The sequence below is a fragment of the Peromyscus eremicus genome, chromosome 15, assembly GCF_949786415.1.
Source record: "Peromyscus eremicus chromosome 15, PerEre_H2_v1, whole genome shotgun sequence".
In the NCBI taxonomy this organism is placed as follows: Eukaryota; Metazoa; Chordata; class Mammalia; order Rodentia; family Cricetidae; genus Peromyscus; species Peromyscus eremicus.
In genome coordinates, this window is record NC_081431.1 from 21,352,539 (window position 1) to 21,368,597 (window position 16,059).

Here is a 16,059-nt window from a genome sequence, read left to right on the forward strand (position 1 = left end):
TGTCACCTAAGATGCCTTATGGGGAAGAATATCTTAGACTTATCTATTAATACATAAGTTCTACATCCATTTTGCACAATGGCACAGCTTATGTTTAACTCTGTTTTTTTTTTTCTCACAGGCAATTATGGACATTACCAATAGACGTCATCCACTCACAAAGAATAACCTTGTGTTGGAGTTGTCTGTATAAGTTTGTAATCATATGCCCATTTTCATCATTTAGGATTGTCCATAATTTTAGAGATAATGAGTGAATACAAGACAATTGTTCTTCAACAAGGATTAGAGGACGTGGCTGTGGATGACTACCAGTTTAGGAAAATCAAGTCCTTACTAAGAAAAGAACTAAATCTAACAAAAAAGATGCAAAATGATTATGACAGAATTCAGATGGCTGACCTGTTGGAGGACACATTCCCAAAAGATGCTGGACTGGACAAACTGATAGAAGTGTGTCAAAGCATTAAAGATCTTGAAGACCTTGCTCAAAGACTTAAAACAGAGAGAGCAAAAGGTAATATGGGAGTATCCTAGACACTCATCTCTTCTCCACCCTCCCAAAATTTCTGGCTCCCTGCAGAGATCAGAACTGATATGTTGCTTTCCCAGGGTATACCTTAGAAATAATGGGGGTTGACGCATTTCAGATATCAACAAATTGATGATTTCAAGAAATCCTTTCTTACAAAGAAACTTGATATATTTCAGGGTAGACATCTTTTGCATTGGAGGTAAATTAAAAAAATTATTTGTTGAGATAGGTTAGAACACTCAACATGGTAGAAAAACTAGAAAATGATAAACTAAAAATTGAAAAAATCATTTCTCGCATTTAAATAGAGTATATATAATATTTGATTAACAATCTTACCCATTCATTAATAACTTTTCCAGTAAGAAATTTGATCTAATATTTTAGTAGAAGCCTGCATTTTAGAGATGTAAAGAAGTTTCTCTTTATAAAGTCACTGCGTTTAAAAAATACTGGGAATACTGGTACACAACTCTGACCTGAGATTTTAGCATAAGGAGGCCCAGTCAAGGAGATTGCAGATTGATAATACACTGAGTTATATAGAAAGATATATATATCCCCAATATAGAAGTCCAAATACAATTTCACTATTTTGTTACATCAAATATCAAAACATAATTCTTTTTCTATGAATTGGAATGATTGTCTTAGAACATAACCTATTGTTATTATCATAAATGTTTTATGTTTGTAAATCAGACTGTGGGATAAGAGGGCTGGGACAGGGTTGTACTGATTAAAACAGAAGTTTTGAAGAAGAAGAAGAAGAAGAAAAAGAAGAAGAAGAAGAAGAAGAAGAAGAAGAAGAAGAAGAAGAAGAAGAAGAAGAAGAATGGAAAAGCTGAACCCACTACACCTGGGATGGGCAAAGTATCCCCTGAGGTACTGCCTGTATGGGACTTGGTACCACTGGTGGCCTTCTCGTCAGGGAAGAACTCTGCAGCAAAAGAAAGTAAACACACAGAAACAAGTAGAGACAAAATAGTTCTTGAAATTTTTTGCAGGATATTTGATCACACTGTACACCCTGAGATTGTGTTATTTACTGGGAAAAAAAACTGTTTCTAGGTCTGGTGTGGCTCAGCCCTAGCACACAGCATTATTCCAATATCTTTCTGCTTGAATATTGTAAATTGTGTTAAATCAAGTCAAGCATAGGTCCAGAGGCAGAGCAAGCAACAAGTTAACAGGAAGTGAACATAGGATTATTTTAAAAAACATAGATAGTATGAGGAAGTTGGGAGGATGGTTAGCCAGAAGCACAGGCAGTAGAAGTGAAGGATACTGAGTGTGAGATGTTTTGGTTTGAGATGGTACAAGAAAAGGGGGATATGGGACACTAGGGGAATATAAAGGTCAGTTGGCTGCTTTCTCTGCCTCTGTGAGCTAGGAAGCTATTGCCCCAACATCTGGCTCCTGAGTATTGGTAAATTTGAGCGATTGAGGTTTTTGTTAAAAAACAACAAGAAATCATTATTTTTTCTATACAATTATTAATGAAAGTGGAATAAATTATCAATTCCATTTAAAAAACAGTAAATAAATAATTCTGAATGAGCTTTAGAATCTTAACCACTTCCCTGGATTTATTGCATTTTCTTTATCCCTGCAGTTAAAGTGCAAAAGAAAGGAAAAAACCAAACTGCAGTGAAAAGAAGAAAGCAAGAAGAACCCAGTAGTTCCCAGTCTCTTTCCACCGATAATGAATCAGACAAGAGCGAACCCTCTGCACAGGTAAGGTGGCTGGTCTCCCACCAAAAAGCTTCTCCCCAGGTTCCTCCCCTTCTTAACTCTTTAAGAAGATTCAGTACTCTATCTATCTAGTCCACAGCTCTAGTGAAAAGAGGCTTCTAAGTCAACAAATTCATAGAAACCTGTCACTCATTTAGTGTCAGATAAACAATGTCTCTAACTCGTGCAGTAAAACTCCAAGGATACAAACAAAAAAACATTATGTGGCTTTTTAAGACTATTACTGTAGCCGGGCAGTGGTGGCGCACGCCTTTAATCCCAGCACTCGAGAGGCAGAGCCAGGCGGATCTCTGTGAGTTCAAGGCCAGCCTGGGCTACCAAGTGAGTTCCAGGAGAGGCACAAAGCTACACAGAGAAACCCTGTCTCAAAAAAAAAAAAAAAAGACTATTACTGAAATAGCAGTTGCTTTGGGATGTGGCTTTCATAAAGGCTGAATTAAATACAGACTTTATAATTCTACACCTCATACTCTTTGGCCACCACAGGGATAGAGTGAGATAAATATAATTTTTCTACACCTCTATGAGACAATCCTATATATCTTAGGGTTTCCATTGCTTTGGAGAGATGTCATGACCACAGCAACTCTTATTAAAAGCCACCTTTGTTGGAGCTTGCTTACATTCAGAGGATTAGTTCATTATTGTCATGGTAGGAAGCATGTCAGTGCACAGGCAGACAATGTGCTGGAGAGGTAACTGAGAGTTCTACATCTCCACAGGCGGCTGTGAGAGAGAGTGACACTGGGCCTGGCTTCAACATCTGAAATCTCAAGGCCCACCCCTCAGTGACACACTTCCTCCAACAAAACACACCTACTCCAACAAGGACACACCTTCTAATAGTCCACTGCCTAGTAACCAAGTATTAAATCTCTGAGTCTATGGGGACCATTCTTATTCAAACCTCCACACTGTACAGTACATCTGCTAAGAATGAAGTGTGCACAATGACACAAATATAATTAGAATCCATAATAAAACAAAAATTCTTATGGTCTTGAAAATATTATGATTTATTTAATTCTAAAGACATTAATAAGAACTGGGGATAAAACTGGATAGAAAATCACACCTTAGCATGTACAAAGCTTGGGGTTCTATTTCCAATGCATGGGGAAATCAATAAGGAAAGAAAAACACTCTTCTTTCAGGAAATGAGAAAAGAAACCATAAAAACTGAAGGTAGTAAGAAAATGAAGCTTACCCAGGAGCAGACTCAGCTTCCAGAACCTTCAGGAAGCAACACACAAAAAGATGAAGGTTGTCTTCAGACTCCTCAGAAGCCTATACCAACACCATCCAGCAGTTCCTCAAACGAGGTACCACTTTCCAATTCCTAATGCTTGGCCCTTCCCAAAGCATATTTCTGTGCAAACTACAATCTTGGAAAAACTTCTCACTGATTCAATACTACAAAGATTTTCCTCATATTATTAAATAGCTCATTAAGTTATCTCATCATGTATCAAAGCCTCCATGGTACTAAAAAGGTGAGTATTTATGAAATGATTTTTAATCATGTCAATGAACTTACTGCTTAGGGTTCAGAAGAAAGTACAGGGGGGACAGACAGGAATAAACACAGGAATGTCTCAATCCCCATTGCCTAATTTCTTCTAACCCCTCTTCCCTTTGATGGTGACCCAACAAAAGGTTACTTTCACCATTCTGTGCTCTTCTCAGCAGGTGTTCTAACACATGCAGTTTCTCTGCTTGGAAGTCTTTATCCTTGTTCATTCACTGACCAAATACTGTACAACTGTAATGGTCACATTTGTTGACAGTCAGTTTCAGACCTCTCCCAGGCATTCACTAAACTGTCCCAGCTATTCCTCATCAAAGAGAACTGTAGTCAGAAGTTTTCCTGTGTCCTGCCTGGTCTGCAGTTGCTCAGACCCAAGAAAACACACAGAGGCTTATATTAATTAAAACTGCTCAGCCATTAGCTCAGGCTTACTACTGACTAGCACTTGCACTTAAACTCAGCCTATTCCTGTTAATCTACATGTTGCACATGTTCTGTGGCTTTACCTGTGTGCCATTACATGCTGCTCCCTGAACAGCAGGCTGGTATCTTCTAACTTACCCTTCCTCTTCCCAGAATTCTCTTTGTCTGTTTATCCCACCTATACTTCCTGCCTGGCTACTGGCCAATCAGTGTTTTATTAAACCAGTGTACAAAAGCATTATCCCACAGCAGGGAACAGATTCCTTTTCCCATATTGATGCCTTCTTAACATAATTACAATGACCATAACCTTGAAAATAGTTCTCATCTAATATCCTATCATCCATTCATCAATGGTGTATTTTGAGCTCCTTACTTCGATGTACACAAATCTCCTTATTTTATTGCTTGGTACAATTATGTTGAACATTCCATGTGACCAACATTTAATCTTTTCAAATGGTAGAGCCCTGTTATTTAGCATGGGAACTCCTTAGGCACATCTAATTAACCATGTTTGTAACTGATGACAGCAATATAACTCAAAATGTATACAAGCCTGGAAAAAAGTCTACTGTTAGTAATAATTTTGGCTTGGATGCCATCAGCTTCATAGCAATTGTTGCATTTTAGAAGACTTTTACTTTGAACAATCAAAAACATAAAAAGAAACCAGTAAAAATGGCCATTACAATTATATGAAGGTATTTGCATACTAACTTACCTTCAGTTTTAAAGCAAAACTTATAAGCTTTAAAATTTTATACTTCTAAGATTATATAAGAGCAATGGAGACCCTAACTAGATCTGTTGCCTATGTACAAGTATTTCTTACATATGTAGAAGTTTTATTTAACTGGAGTTATGGTCATTTTAAAGACCTAAATACAGGTTTAAATGAGTCTAGATGGGCTTCAGGCATGCTCTTCCAGCATGCTGTCAACTGAGCTACATTCCCATCCACCAAAATCTATCTATGAGGTCCATTTTCTTAGGGTACTTGTCACACGGTTTCAATCACATTACCTGAATGTATTGGGGGGGCCTCTCTGTGGGCATAAGGATTGAATATTTGATGGATTGAAAAGTCTACTTGAAAAAAAGTACAGAAATAGCCAATTTTACTAAAAGCTGCATTTCCCACAGAATAACATTAGAAGTTAAACCAGACCAGGTAATAGTTGACCAGTTTTGTAAGATACTTTGAGCTAGAATTCCATCCCAGACCATGAAAATTCAACACCTGAATTTTAAAAGAAGTTGTAGTATCGATTAATGAGGATGGAAGGTAGGTATTAAAAATACCTAAGTACATTCTCAAATCCTTCCTTCAACACAGGAGAAGCTGACAGGGTAAAAGTCCTCTTTCAAAAAAGAAAGTGAAAAGATGTACTTCATCTCATATTCAAAAACCATCAAGCAGTATTAAAAAATATCTCAATCCTATTTTCCTTTAAAAACAGAAAAACACAAGCAGCAAAAAACATAGTACCATAGAGACACAAGTTTCCCAGAAAAAACACCAGCTTCTAGAATTGTCAGCAACCAACAACTCCTCAGCTGTGAGTGAACTCCAGACTCTTCAGGGTCTTTTGGCCACAGCTTCCCGCAGTATCCAGGCTCCTCAGGCACCTCAAGAAACATGCTTCACTTTAAAAATGCCTCCGGGCTCTTCAGCACTCTCTTACCAGAATTTTCCAGTGTCTTTAGCATCAAACTCCAATATTCATCTGAACTCTCCAGTGCCTCTAACACTGTCCAGTGGTGTCCAGGCTCCTCATGGACCTTCAGCAACATCGTGTAGTAATGTCTGGATCCTTCAAATGCCTTCAGAAACAGTGTCCAGCTCTTTCAGTGCTCCTCAGATGGCTCCAGTATCAGTGTCCAGCAGTGCCCAGAACATTCACCTACCTACAACAGCAGCAGCCAATAGCAAACAGTTTCCTCACAGTCCTCAAGTAATAACATCCAGATGTGTCCAAAGCACAGGAGTACCTTCAGCACCATTGAAGGAAATAAAGAAGCCTCCAATGAAACAATCCAGCAATGTTCAAGTTCCCCATGCTCTTCCAGAAGCAATGTCCAGAAACGTCTGCATCACTCAGGTGCCTCAAATAACAACATCCAGTAGCATTCTGACTCCTAACTCTGCTACAGTAAAAGCACACAGGAATGCCAAGGTCCCAAGTCTCTTAGAAATAGGAGGTACTTATTCCCTGGCTTTTTTGGCATCTCCAGGAACATCATCTAGTAGTCTCCAGGCTTCTCAGGTGCTTCTACAAACAACATCCAACAGTCTTCCAGCTCCTCAGGTTTCTATACCAACAGGGACAAGCAGAGTCCAAACCACTCAAACACATTCAGGAGCAGCATCCAACATAATCCAGGCCCTTCATGCTCCTCCACAGACAGAGTCCAGAAGTGTGTGCACCACTCAAGTTCCTCCAGTAGTATCATATGGTACTGGACAGGCACTTCCCTGTCCTAAAGTAAAAGCATCAAGGAATATCCATGCTCCTCAGATGCCTTTAGCAACAGCATCCAAAAATCTCCTGGATCCCCGAGTGTCCCCAGCAACAGCATATAGTGCTCTTCAGACTTCTCAGTTACTTCTACCAACAACATTTAACAGTCTTCCAGCTCCTCAGGTTTATATACCAATAGAAACAAGCAGAGTCCAGACCACTCAAATACATCCAGGAGCAGCATCCAACTTCATCCAGGCTCTTCATGCTCCTCTACAGACAGAGTCCAGAAGTGTGTGCACCACTCAAGGGCCTCAAGGAATATCTTATGGTACTGGACAGGCACTTCCCTGTCCTAAAGTAAAAGCATCAAGGAATGTCCATGCTCCTCAGATGCCTTCAGCAACAGCATCCAAAATTCTCCTGGATCCCCGAGTGTCCCCAGCAACAGCATTCAGTGCTCTTCAGACTTCTCAGTTACTTCTACCAACAACATCCAACAGTCTTCCAGCTCCTCAGGTTTCTATACCAATAGAAACAAGCAGAGTCCAGACCACTCAAACACATCCAGGAGCAGCATCCAACTTCATCCAGGCTCTTCATGCTCCTCTACAGACAGAGTCCAGAAGTGTGTGCACCACTCAAGGGCCTCAAGGAGTATCATATAGTACTGGACAGGTACTTCCCTGTCCTAAAGTAAAAGTATCAAGGAGGGTCCATGCCTCTCAGATGCCTTCAGCAACAGCATCCAAAAATCTCCTGGATTCCCGAGTGTCCTCAGCAACAGCATTCAGTGCCCTCCAGGCTCCTCTGGTGCCTCCAGCAACAAGAAGCAGCAGTCCATCAAGGGTAAGGAATTCCTATTCTCACAATATAATGACAGAGATTAGCCCAAACATGGAAGGCTTCTTCATTAATCTATATGCACACATTATCTTTCATTTAAATAATCACTCATTTTTATTGTATTTAGATACTGATCCTTCCCTACACTCAACTTTAAAATACTTCGTATGGTTTACTCTATTAAGAAAATGTCTGACTCAGTGTTTGCCTGATCATGCCTATTCTGTAAAGAGTATAGTGAGACACTTGCTTAACTAATTTTACACCTTGAACTTTTTGTCAAGGTGTTCCTTTCATATTGTGAATTGCTGCTCCAGTTATATGTACTTCCTGATGTTAGAACACATCGATCATGAATCGGAGTTAAACCCCACCACCCACAGGATGAAATCTGTATGTTTCCAAGTCAAATTTCAGAGAGTGCTACCAATTATAGCTGCCTCCCTGAGCTGGTACCCAGATTGGCCATGACTGCCAACACGCTTCTTCTTTCAGCTCTGCAGGGTTGCCTCCATTTCATAGTCCTCTCCTGATGTTCAGAATTTGAATGGGATACTGAGGAGGCAAGTTGTAGACAAATTTGTAAACTGTCCTATTAAATAACAAACACAGAGCCAAATACAGAGGTAGTAGCCAAAGAGATCAGCAAACTAGCTAAGAGCCATGATTAGACTTCTCTCACCACCTCACCACCTTTGCTTCCCCAGAGAGCTTCTTCCTGTGTCTTGTGCTTTTATTGTTTTCCTGTTCTGCCTTCTCATTTGCTCTAAACCCAGCCACATGACTTCCTCGTCACGGCCTTTCTCCTTTTAAAATCAAGTCAGAGATCTTTTCCACATAAGTTTTTAGTTTTTTACTCTATTTATTTGGTAGAAATATCCATTCCAATATAATATCTTCCCTCTGTATTAAAATTCTTGTAAAATAACCGAAATGCAGTGGAGCTTTCAATCCACCCGATCCACACGTCCTTCTTGTACTTTCTTTTCTACCAAGGCCAATTCTTTCTCAGCTTCAGGTGATAATTCTCTTGGACTATTTAAGTCCTTGTCACCTTTTAAGGTTGTGAACAAATTACTCAGTTCATCATTTTTTACCCCAGCAATAGTTCGTAGATGGGGAATGTCTCCTAATAATCTTTGAAAGTCATTACATTGGGCACCAAATGTAGATGAATTTATAAACAACCTTATTAAATAAGAAACACAGAGCCAAATACAGAGGTAATAGCCAAAGAGATCAGAGAATTAGCTAAGAGACGTGACTAGCCTTATTTTACTACCTCGCGCCCATAGCTTCCCCAGAGATCTTCTTCCCATCTAACCTGTGTTTTTAATTGCTTTCCTCTTCTGTCTTCTCATTAGCTCTAAGCCCAGCCACATGACTTCCTCATCACTGCCTTTCTATACAGACCTCCAGGGCTCTATGGTTGGCACTGAAATTAAAGGCTCATGTCACCATGCTTGGCTGTGTCCTTGACCACATAGAGACTCTGCCTGCCATGTGATCAGATTTAGAGCATGGTCTACCACCGCCTGAATTCTGTTTGTGGATTCCTGACCTCTGATCTGCAGGCAAATTTTATTAACATACAAATAAAATATCGCATTTCAGCACAAATAAAGTATCACCACAGAAAGTTATCAAAGTAAAATGACTTCAGGACATTTTCTGGTCTCAGGATTCTCCTCTATGTCTGATATTATAGAAAAAGAAGAGTTGCTAGGCTGGACCCTTTTTGAATAACAATACATGAGGGCATCTTCCTGGGGCTGCCTAACTAGCCCTTTTACAAGAGATCTGACTGTTTAGACAAGGTTTTGTAATTGGAATCTTCAAAATGGTCCTACATAGAAGACTTGACTAGAACATGGAGGCCTTGGGTTCATTCCCCATAACTACAAGAATAATCTCTTTATTTATCAGGTATGATTAGTATTAAGTGGAATCACTAAGTAGTGATTTAAGTAAATCTCCATTTCTTCCTTTATCTAGGTTATAGTATGGCAATCATTGTTTAGATGTTCTCCAATCTACTCAGTGAAGTTGTGCCTTAGGATTTGTCTGAATTATGCATGTTTATCCTGTGTATGTTTTATGTAGACACCAAATAAGGGAAATTTACCAAAGGAGCCTTCTAAAATAGAAGGTCACCATCGAGTTGCCAAAGAAGTGATGGTGTTGAAAGTAACAGAACCATTTACTTATGATTTGATCAATAACAAAAGGATGTTCCATGCCACGGTGGCTACTGAGACTGAATTCTTCAGAGTGAAGGTTTTTGACACAGCCCTAAAGAACAAGTTCATCCCACAAAATGTCATTACCATATCAGATTATACTGGTGTCAGTGGATTTCTGGAGATTCGTAAAGCTTCCTGTGTGTCTGATGACGATGTTAACCGAACAATGGTTATCCCAAATACACTAAGGAGAAGAGCCAATGGAACTCCTAAAATTAAGGATCTTTTCTCTCAAACAAAAGGAACATATGTGAATGGAGAGTTTGAGGTAACTAAGGTAAGCCACTATATTATTTGTAGAATGCATTTTGCATTCTGAGATTTTAAATTTTAACTTGTCACTGGAGTTTGCTCAACTTACTTAACAGGAAATAATCACCTTTCATACCAGAAAGAGATGAGTAAGTTTTCCACACTTTGGATATTGGGATAGTCTCTTACCATTCCTCTCCTCAAGGTACCACCATGAGAATTCTTTACAAGGAGATTCATCAATAACCTTTGGCACTTTTCTGGCTGACAATCCATCTAGAGACATCCTATTCCCAGACACTGTTCAGTTTATAGCACACTTTCCTTATAGATTCTTTTTCTTTGATAGTTTCCTAACCCATCTCATTGGCAACTCAGTTGTGAATGAAGAGTCAAACTCATAGACTAGATACAGTTTGCAATGATGAGAATAAAAAACCAAATAGACAATTCTGCCCTAGAATGAAGCCTTGTCCAACAAGCCAGGACTATTTCTTTAATGTGTCCTCATTATCACATTCTTTACTTTTTATCAAGATCTTTTGACAGAGTGAATACTATTTTTAAAAAATGAGAGAAAAAGGCATTTAACAATCTAGTTTAATTTCACAATTTATAACTAGGCACAATGAAAGTGAGGAAATTTAAGGAATTCTGTGACTTTTGAATGTTTAAGTGCTGATGTACTAATTCATTAGTATGCTTGCTTATTCAATGTATGATTTCGTAATTCATTGTGTATGAATCAGTCATGGCTTTTTCCTTTTATCTATGCTGTTTTTGATTGTGCTGCTACATTTGGTTATACAACTAATAAGTAAACTACATGGGACACAAACTAAAACACCAGAAACATTGCTGTAAATTTAACTTTTGAGGGTTTAGGAAGGAATAGAGTGAATCGATGTGTGCACTGAGCAAATGTGATGCATTTAAACAGCAGATGTGACTGTGTGTGTGTGTGTGTGTGTGTGTGTGTGTGTGTGTCTCCGTATGTGTGCCTGTCTGTCTATATGTTGGTCTATTTGTTTCTCATGCTATTTCTTCTTTACTTCTGTGAGTTTGTTCATTTTGTCTTATTCTTGTTGGTTTTTCTTCTTTATTTGACTGTTTTCTTAAAAGAGAGACAAAGAAGGTGTGGAGTTGGGAGGGTAGGGAGGTGAGGATTACCTAAGAGGAAGTAGGGGAGGTGAAGTATGATCAGAACATGTTGTATGAAAATAACTTTATTTTCAATAAAAAATAAAATAAATTAAATGAACAGGGACTTATGATAGTCTTTCTCAGACTTACAATGAGCCACAAGTAGCCTTTTCTTCTCAGGTCTCCTGGATGTACCTAAGAAACATGCAGTGGTAGCTAAGTGGGCTTTGTCACTTATTTTTTATTGTTGTTGTTTTTGTTGTTGTTGTTTGTTTGTTTTCAATTTTGATACCTTACTTGGGATCCTCAAGAAATCTCATCTATTCTGATATGTTACAACTAGTACTTAAGAAGATACTCATCTGTTCTAAAGACCCCCGGCAGATAAAGACCTCAAGCAAGTAAAACTTAAGAGAGCCCGGGTGGATCTCTGGGAGTCCAACTAGCGAGAATGAGGAGGGTTTATATGAGCGAGAATTGTTGAGACCAAGGTTGGATAAAGCACAGGGACAAATAGCCAAACGAACGGAAACACATGAAATATGAACCAATGGCTGAGGGGTCACCAACTGGATCAGGCCCTCTGAGTGAGTGAGACAGTTGATTGGCCTGATCTGTTTGGGAGGCATCCAGGCAGTGGGACCGGGTCCTGTGCTCATTGCATGAGTCGGCTGTTTGAAACCTGGGGCCTATGCAGGGTCGCTTGGCTCAGCCTGGGAGGAGGGGACTGGACCTACCTGGACTGAGTCTACCAGGTTGATGTCAGTCTGCAGGGAAGGCTTTGCCCTGGAGAAGATGGGAATGGGGGGCGGGCTGGGGGGGAAGGTGAGGGGGGCGGGAGGGGGGAGAACAAGGGAATCCGTGGCTGATATGTAGAACTGAATTGTATTGCAAAATAAAAATTTAAAAAAAAAAAAAAAAAAAAACACTTAAGAGAGGCTTCCAAGGGCTGCAGTGGTGGCTCAGTTATTAAGGGCTAGGCACACAAAAACCTCCAGAGTGATTGCCAAGAAAAGATTTGTTCACCAAACATCTTCACCTCTTCTGTTCCTGTGATACTATTTTTTCAGTTATTTCTTTATTTTGTCTGTGAGGGTTGAGAGAAACACAAAGGCCATGAAAGCAGTGTGGAAATCAGAAGGGAAGCTTCACAAATGAGTTCTCTCCTTCCACTCTAAGTCCTGGGAATTGAGCCCAGGTAATCAGGCTTGCCAACAAGCACCCCTACCCACTCAGCCATCTCACTGGCCTTTTACCTGTGATTCTAAACCTAAGAGCCATACTTGCTTTGTCAGGGACAGGTTCATGCTAACACTCTTTATTTCTCATAGATATGGCAAGCTTTCACATATTTCCTAAAAGCTGAATGTTAACTTGTTTTTCAGAAAAATGAAAGGGGTGACTTCATTTACTATGGGATTGAAGATGATACTGGGAAAATGGAAGTTGTGGTCTCTGGACCACTGACCTGTATCAAGTGTGAGCCAGGCAATAAAGTTCAACTCATCTGCTTTCAATTGACCTCAAGAGAAGATACTTGGCAGCTAAAGTCTGTAAGGCACAGTTACATGCAGGTGTGTGCTCTGGGAAATACCATTCTTCCTAAGAATCATGTATTATTTTAATACTCTAGTAAAACTTGGTTGTTGGCATTACATAAAAAATCCAACAAGTGGAGGAAAATTAAGCTTTGCCCATTTAATAAGTCAACTTCCTTCCATTATTTTTAAGTAAGACTTTTTAAATCATATAAAGAAAATAAATTCTTAAAGACTCAAAGTTGTTATATGTTTAGCTAGATGATAAAAACTATCACATTTCTCAAAGCAGAGAGATAATTTGGCAAGAATTGGGTTAATCAGGATGTTTGTTTCAAATTATGATTCCCTGATTTTAAGCATGAACCTATTTAGTCTTAACAATAAAATCCTGGATTCACATATCGAGGGTAAAAGCTGAAAGATCAGAGACGCAGAGCAGCCAGCCACCTAAGACTTCTTACATCTATGAAATCTCTGAGGGAATGGGGAGATCCTGTCTCTATAAATCCTCAGAGTGAAAGGGGCTGAGATTCTGTCTCAATAGCCTTATATTCCTGTCTCCACCTGCCTAGTGCTGGAACTAAAAGTATACACCACCAACACCTGGCTTTCTTTCTCCTTTAGACTTCTTTGACCTCCTGTAACCTAGGTTGGCCTTGAACTCGTGATCTTCCTGCTTCCTCCTCCCAAGTACTGAGATTAAAGATATGTGCCACCACTGCCTGGCCTCTGCATTTAACTAGTGGCAAGCTCCACACTCTGATCTCCATGAAAGCTTCACTTGTCAGAAAACTAACAAAATATCACACAACACTGATTTTTGTACTGGACCAGAGACTAAAACTCAAAGAACCTTGGGGTTTTCCCCTATAACATTCAAATACTTTCTGTTGCAGAGGACGATGAATAGAAATGGAAAGTTCCCAAGGATGCCCTGGGCAAATCAGACCACAACGTGCTAAAATCCACAATCTTTGTCATACATACACACTATGTGGAACTGATTTTACAGTTTTTAAAAAAAAATAGTCACTATTACAATGTAAACAGAAAAAATATAAGGGACCACTTGTTCATACACATAGGTATGCGCTTACAGTACCGTCTTTCTCAGCCCCTCAGCCGAACTCCCAAACCTGCCCCCATGGCAGCTGCACCAGTAAAGCCTTGTCTTCCTCCTCCCAACCTGCCTGCTGTGTGAGACTCTGCACCTCAATCTTTACCTCAGGGGCTGCAGCTCTTTCCTCTCCACTGTAGCTCTGTGACACACCCTACCCTCCACCTCTGCTCAAACATGTAGGGCTGACCAGTTAATTCCATAGTCCTCAGCAAGGGAAGAAAGATGACTCCAAGGACAGAGAGGCATTTAAAGAGATAGGACAGAGTGGAGAAGGGGATGTGACTCATGGTGACTAGTCAGTAGGGACTGCATTACAACGGATCTGACCTCAAGTTTTCTTCTTTAAGGTCATCAATACCAGAAGAAAAATCACTCAAACCTGATTCAATTATGAATACCTCTCTAGAACCATACTTCTGAAAACCTGGATGCCAAGGATACTGTTTACAGAGATAAGATCCAAGTCCAGAAAATAAATGTATATAAGACATGTTGAAATACCATATCTATAAAAGCAAGCTCTTAATTCTTGGAAATGGTGGTTTCCTATATTCTTTATACATTTTTGTGTTATCTAAAGTCCATGTTTTGTATCTATAACTTTGCTAATTGTTAATCTGAATGTTTTGTATGTAAAACTTAAATAAAATCTCCTTTTCTATAAAGCAGTGATTGCTCAGAAATACCTTTCAAACATTTGAGAGTTGGTATAAAATAAAAATTTAGTGACCTGCAGATAAAACTGTGGAATACAGGCTTCAAGTGTGATGTTTAAGGACAAAGCATGTTAAAGAAACAAAACAAAACAAAACAAAACCCAGACTGTGTCCTGCCCATAAAAGCCAAGGCATTAATAATACACAGGTGAAAAGTTGAATTCAACCTTGAGTGCAGTTTCCAAAACTAGTGTGCTGAGTACAGGACAAGTCTTCAGACCCTTTTCACTAAGTAAATGTGACTGTATAGTAGAGTTTCATTATTTGACAAAGAATCCCCAAATGTGGGGTTTTAAGAGTGAGGAATACTATCTGTAACAGTAAGTAATCTCAGCTCCAATTCTAAAATGAAATGTCACTGAAAACCTAGAGAGCAAAATGAGAAAGCCCTATGATAAAGGTAATGAGAAATTAGCCAGGGTGCCCAGAGAGGCCTTGGTGGAGTATTGTTTACTTCTGTCACTGATGGGAAAATATACCTGACCTAAGCAACTGAAGAGAGAACATGTTTATTTTTGCTCACGGTTTAATGGTAGAATAGGATGAGATGTCTGGCCAGAATTTTCAGGGCACAGAGGATGCTGGGAAGAAGAACAGATTCCCATGGAGACACAGAAAAAGAATGACATGTAGGAGATGAGGTAACAGTCATGAGCCATGTGGCAGCAAGTAATTAATAGAAGTAGCTTAATATAAATTATAAAAGCTGGCTGAAAACAAGTCTAAGCTATCATGATTAATATGTCCCTGTGTCTTGATATGGGAGCTAGGTGGAAGGAAAGAGAAAGGCTTGCTACAAACCTCACAACACACTGTCAGTTTTCTTTTAAAATATCCATGTTTATATCCACAGTTTGGTGCTACTCACAGCCTTGGTCGGAGAACCTCCTTTTTGCAGTGAGTTTGTTTAATATTCCTTTACACTTTGTGAATATATGTCACTGTGAGTGATTTAATAAAGAAAATGACTGGCCAATAGCCTGACAATACAAGGTTAGGGGGAGAGCCAAACTAAGGACACTGGGAAGAGAAAAGGCAAAGTTAGGAGTCAGGTGCCAGATGCAGAAGAAGCAATATGGGAGGTTCATATGTGAGGTAAATGAGCCTTGGGGAAGCACATAGATTAATAAAAAATGGGTTCATTTCAGTTATAAGAGTGAATTAGTAATAAGCCAGGGCTATCTGATGAGCATTTATAATTAATATTAAGTCTCTGAGTGGTTGTTTCAGAGCAGTAGCTGGGACAGGAAAACTCCAACTACTACAGTTCCTATCAATTCCAGAAAGTACGAACTAGGAACATGCATGGTGACTCTGAAGTTTGGTTCCTTAATTAGTGGGTATTGGGCTCTCCTTTTTAATTGGAACTTCCTTGAGCAAAAAGACTGGCAGTCACACAGCTAGCCAATGACCCTCATATCAACTCTGGCTACTTAGAACACTGTACAGATATCATGAGTAAACTATGAAATTTTAGCTCAGGGCTTCAGCA

At 39.4% G+C, this 16,059-nt stretch overlaps 1 protein-coding gene across 1 annotated transcript; it reads left to right on the top strand.

The window, feature by feature from the left end:
- Positions 1-127: 127 nt before the first annotated feature.
- LOC131925701 (uncharacterized) lies at positions 128-14,429 on the top strand. The gene is made up of 7 exons (XM_059281055.1): positions 128-517; positions 2,151-2,272; positions 3,445-3,612; positions 5,705-7,555; positions 9,656-10,072; positions 12,576-12,764; positions 14,199-14,429. The coding sequence occupies exons 1-7, from the start codon at positions 250-252 to the stop codon at positions 14,232-14,234; spliced, it is 3,051 nt and encodes a 1,016-aa protein (XP_059137038.1). The 5' UTR covers positions 128-249; the 3' UTR covers positions 14,235-14,429.
- Positions 14,430-16,059: the final 1,630 nt, after the last annotated feature.

What these genes read in the sequence shown, in the direction of transcription:
- LOC131925701 (XM_059281055.1), top strand. Translation starts at nt 250, where the DNA reads ATGAGTGAATACAAGACAATTGTTCTTCAACAAGGATTAGAGGACGTG. An exon ending in CCAGCAGTTCCTCAAACGAG is followed by an intron (nt 3,613 to 5,704) that starts GTACCACTTTCC and finishes CTTTAAAAACAG; the next exon opens with AAAAACACAAGCAGCAAAAA. An exon ending in TAAGGCACAGTTACATGCAG is followed by an intron (nt 12,765 to 14,198) that starts GTGTGTGCTCTG and finishes TTCTTCTTTAAG; the next exon opens with GTCATCAATACCAGAAGAAA.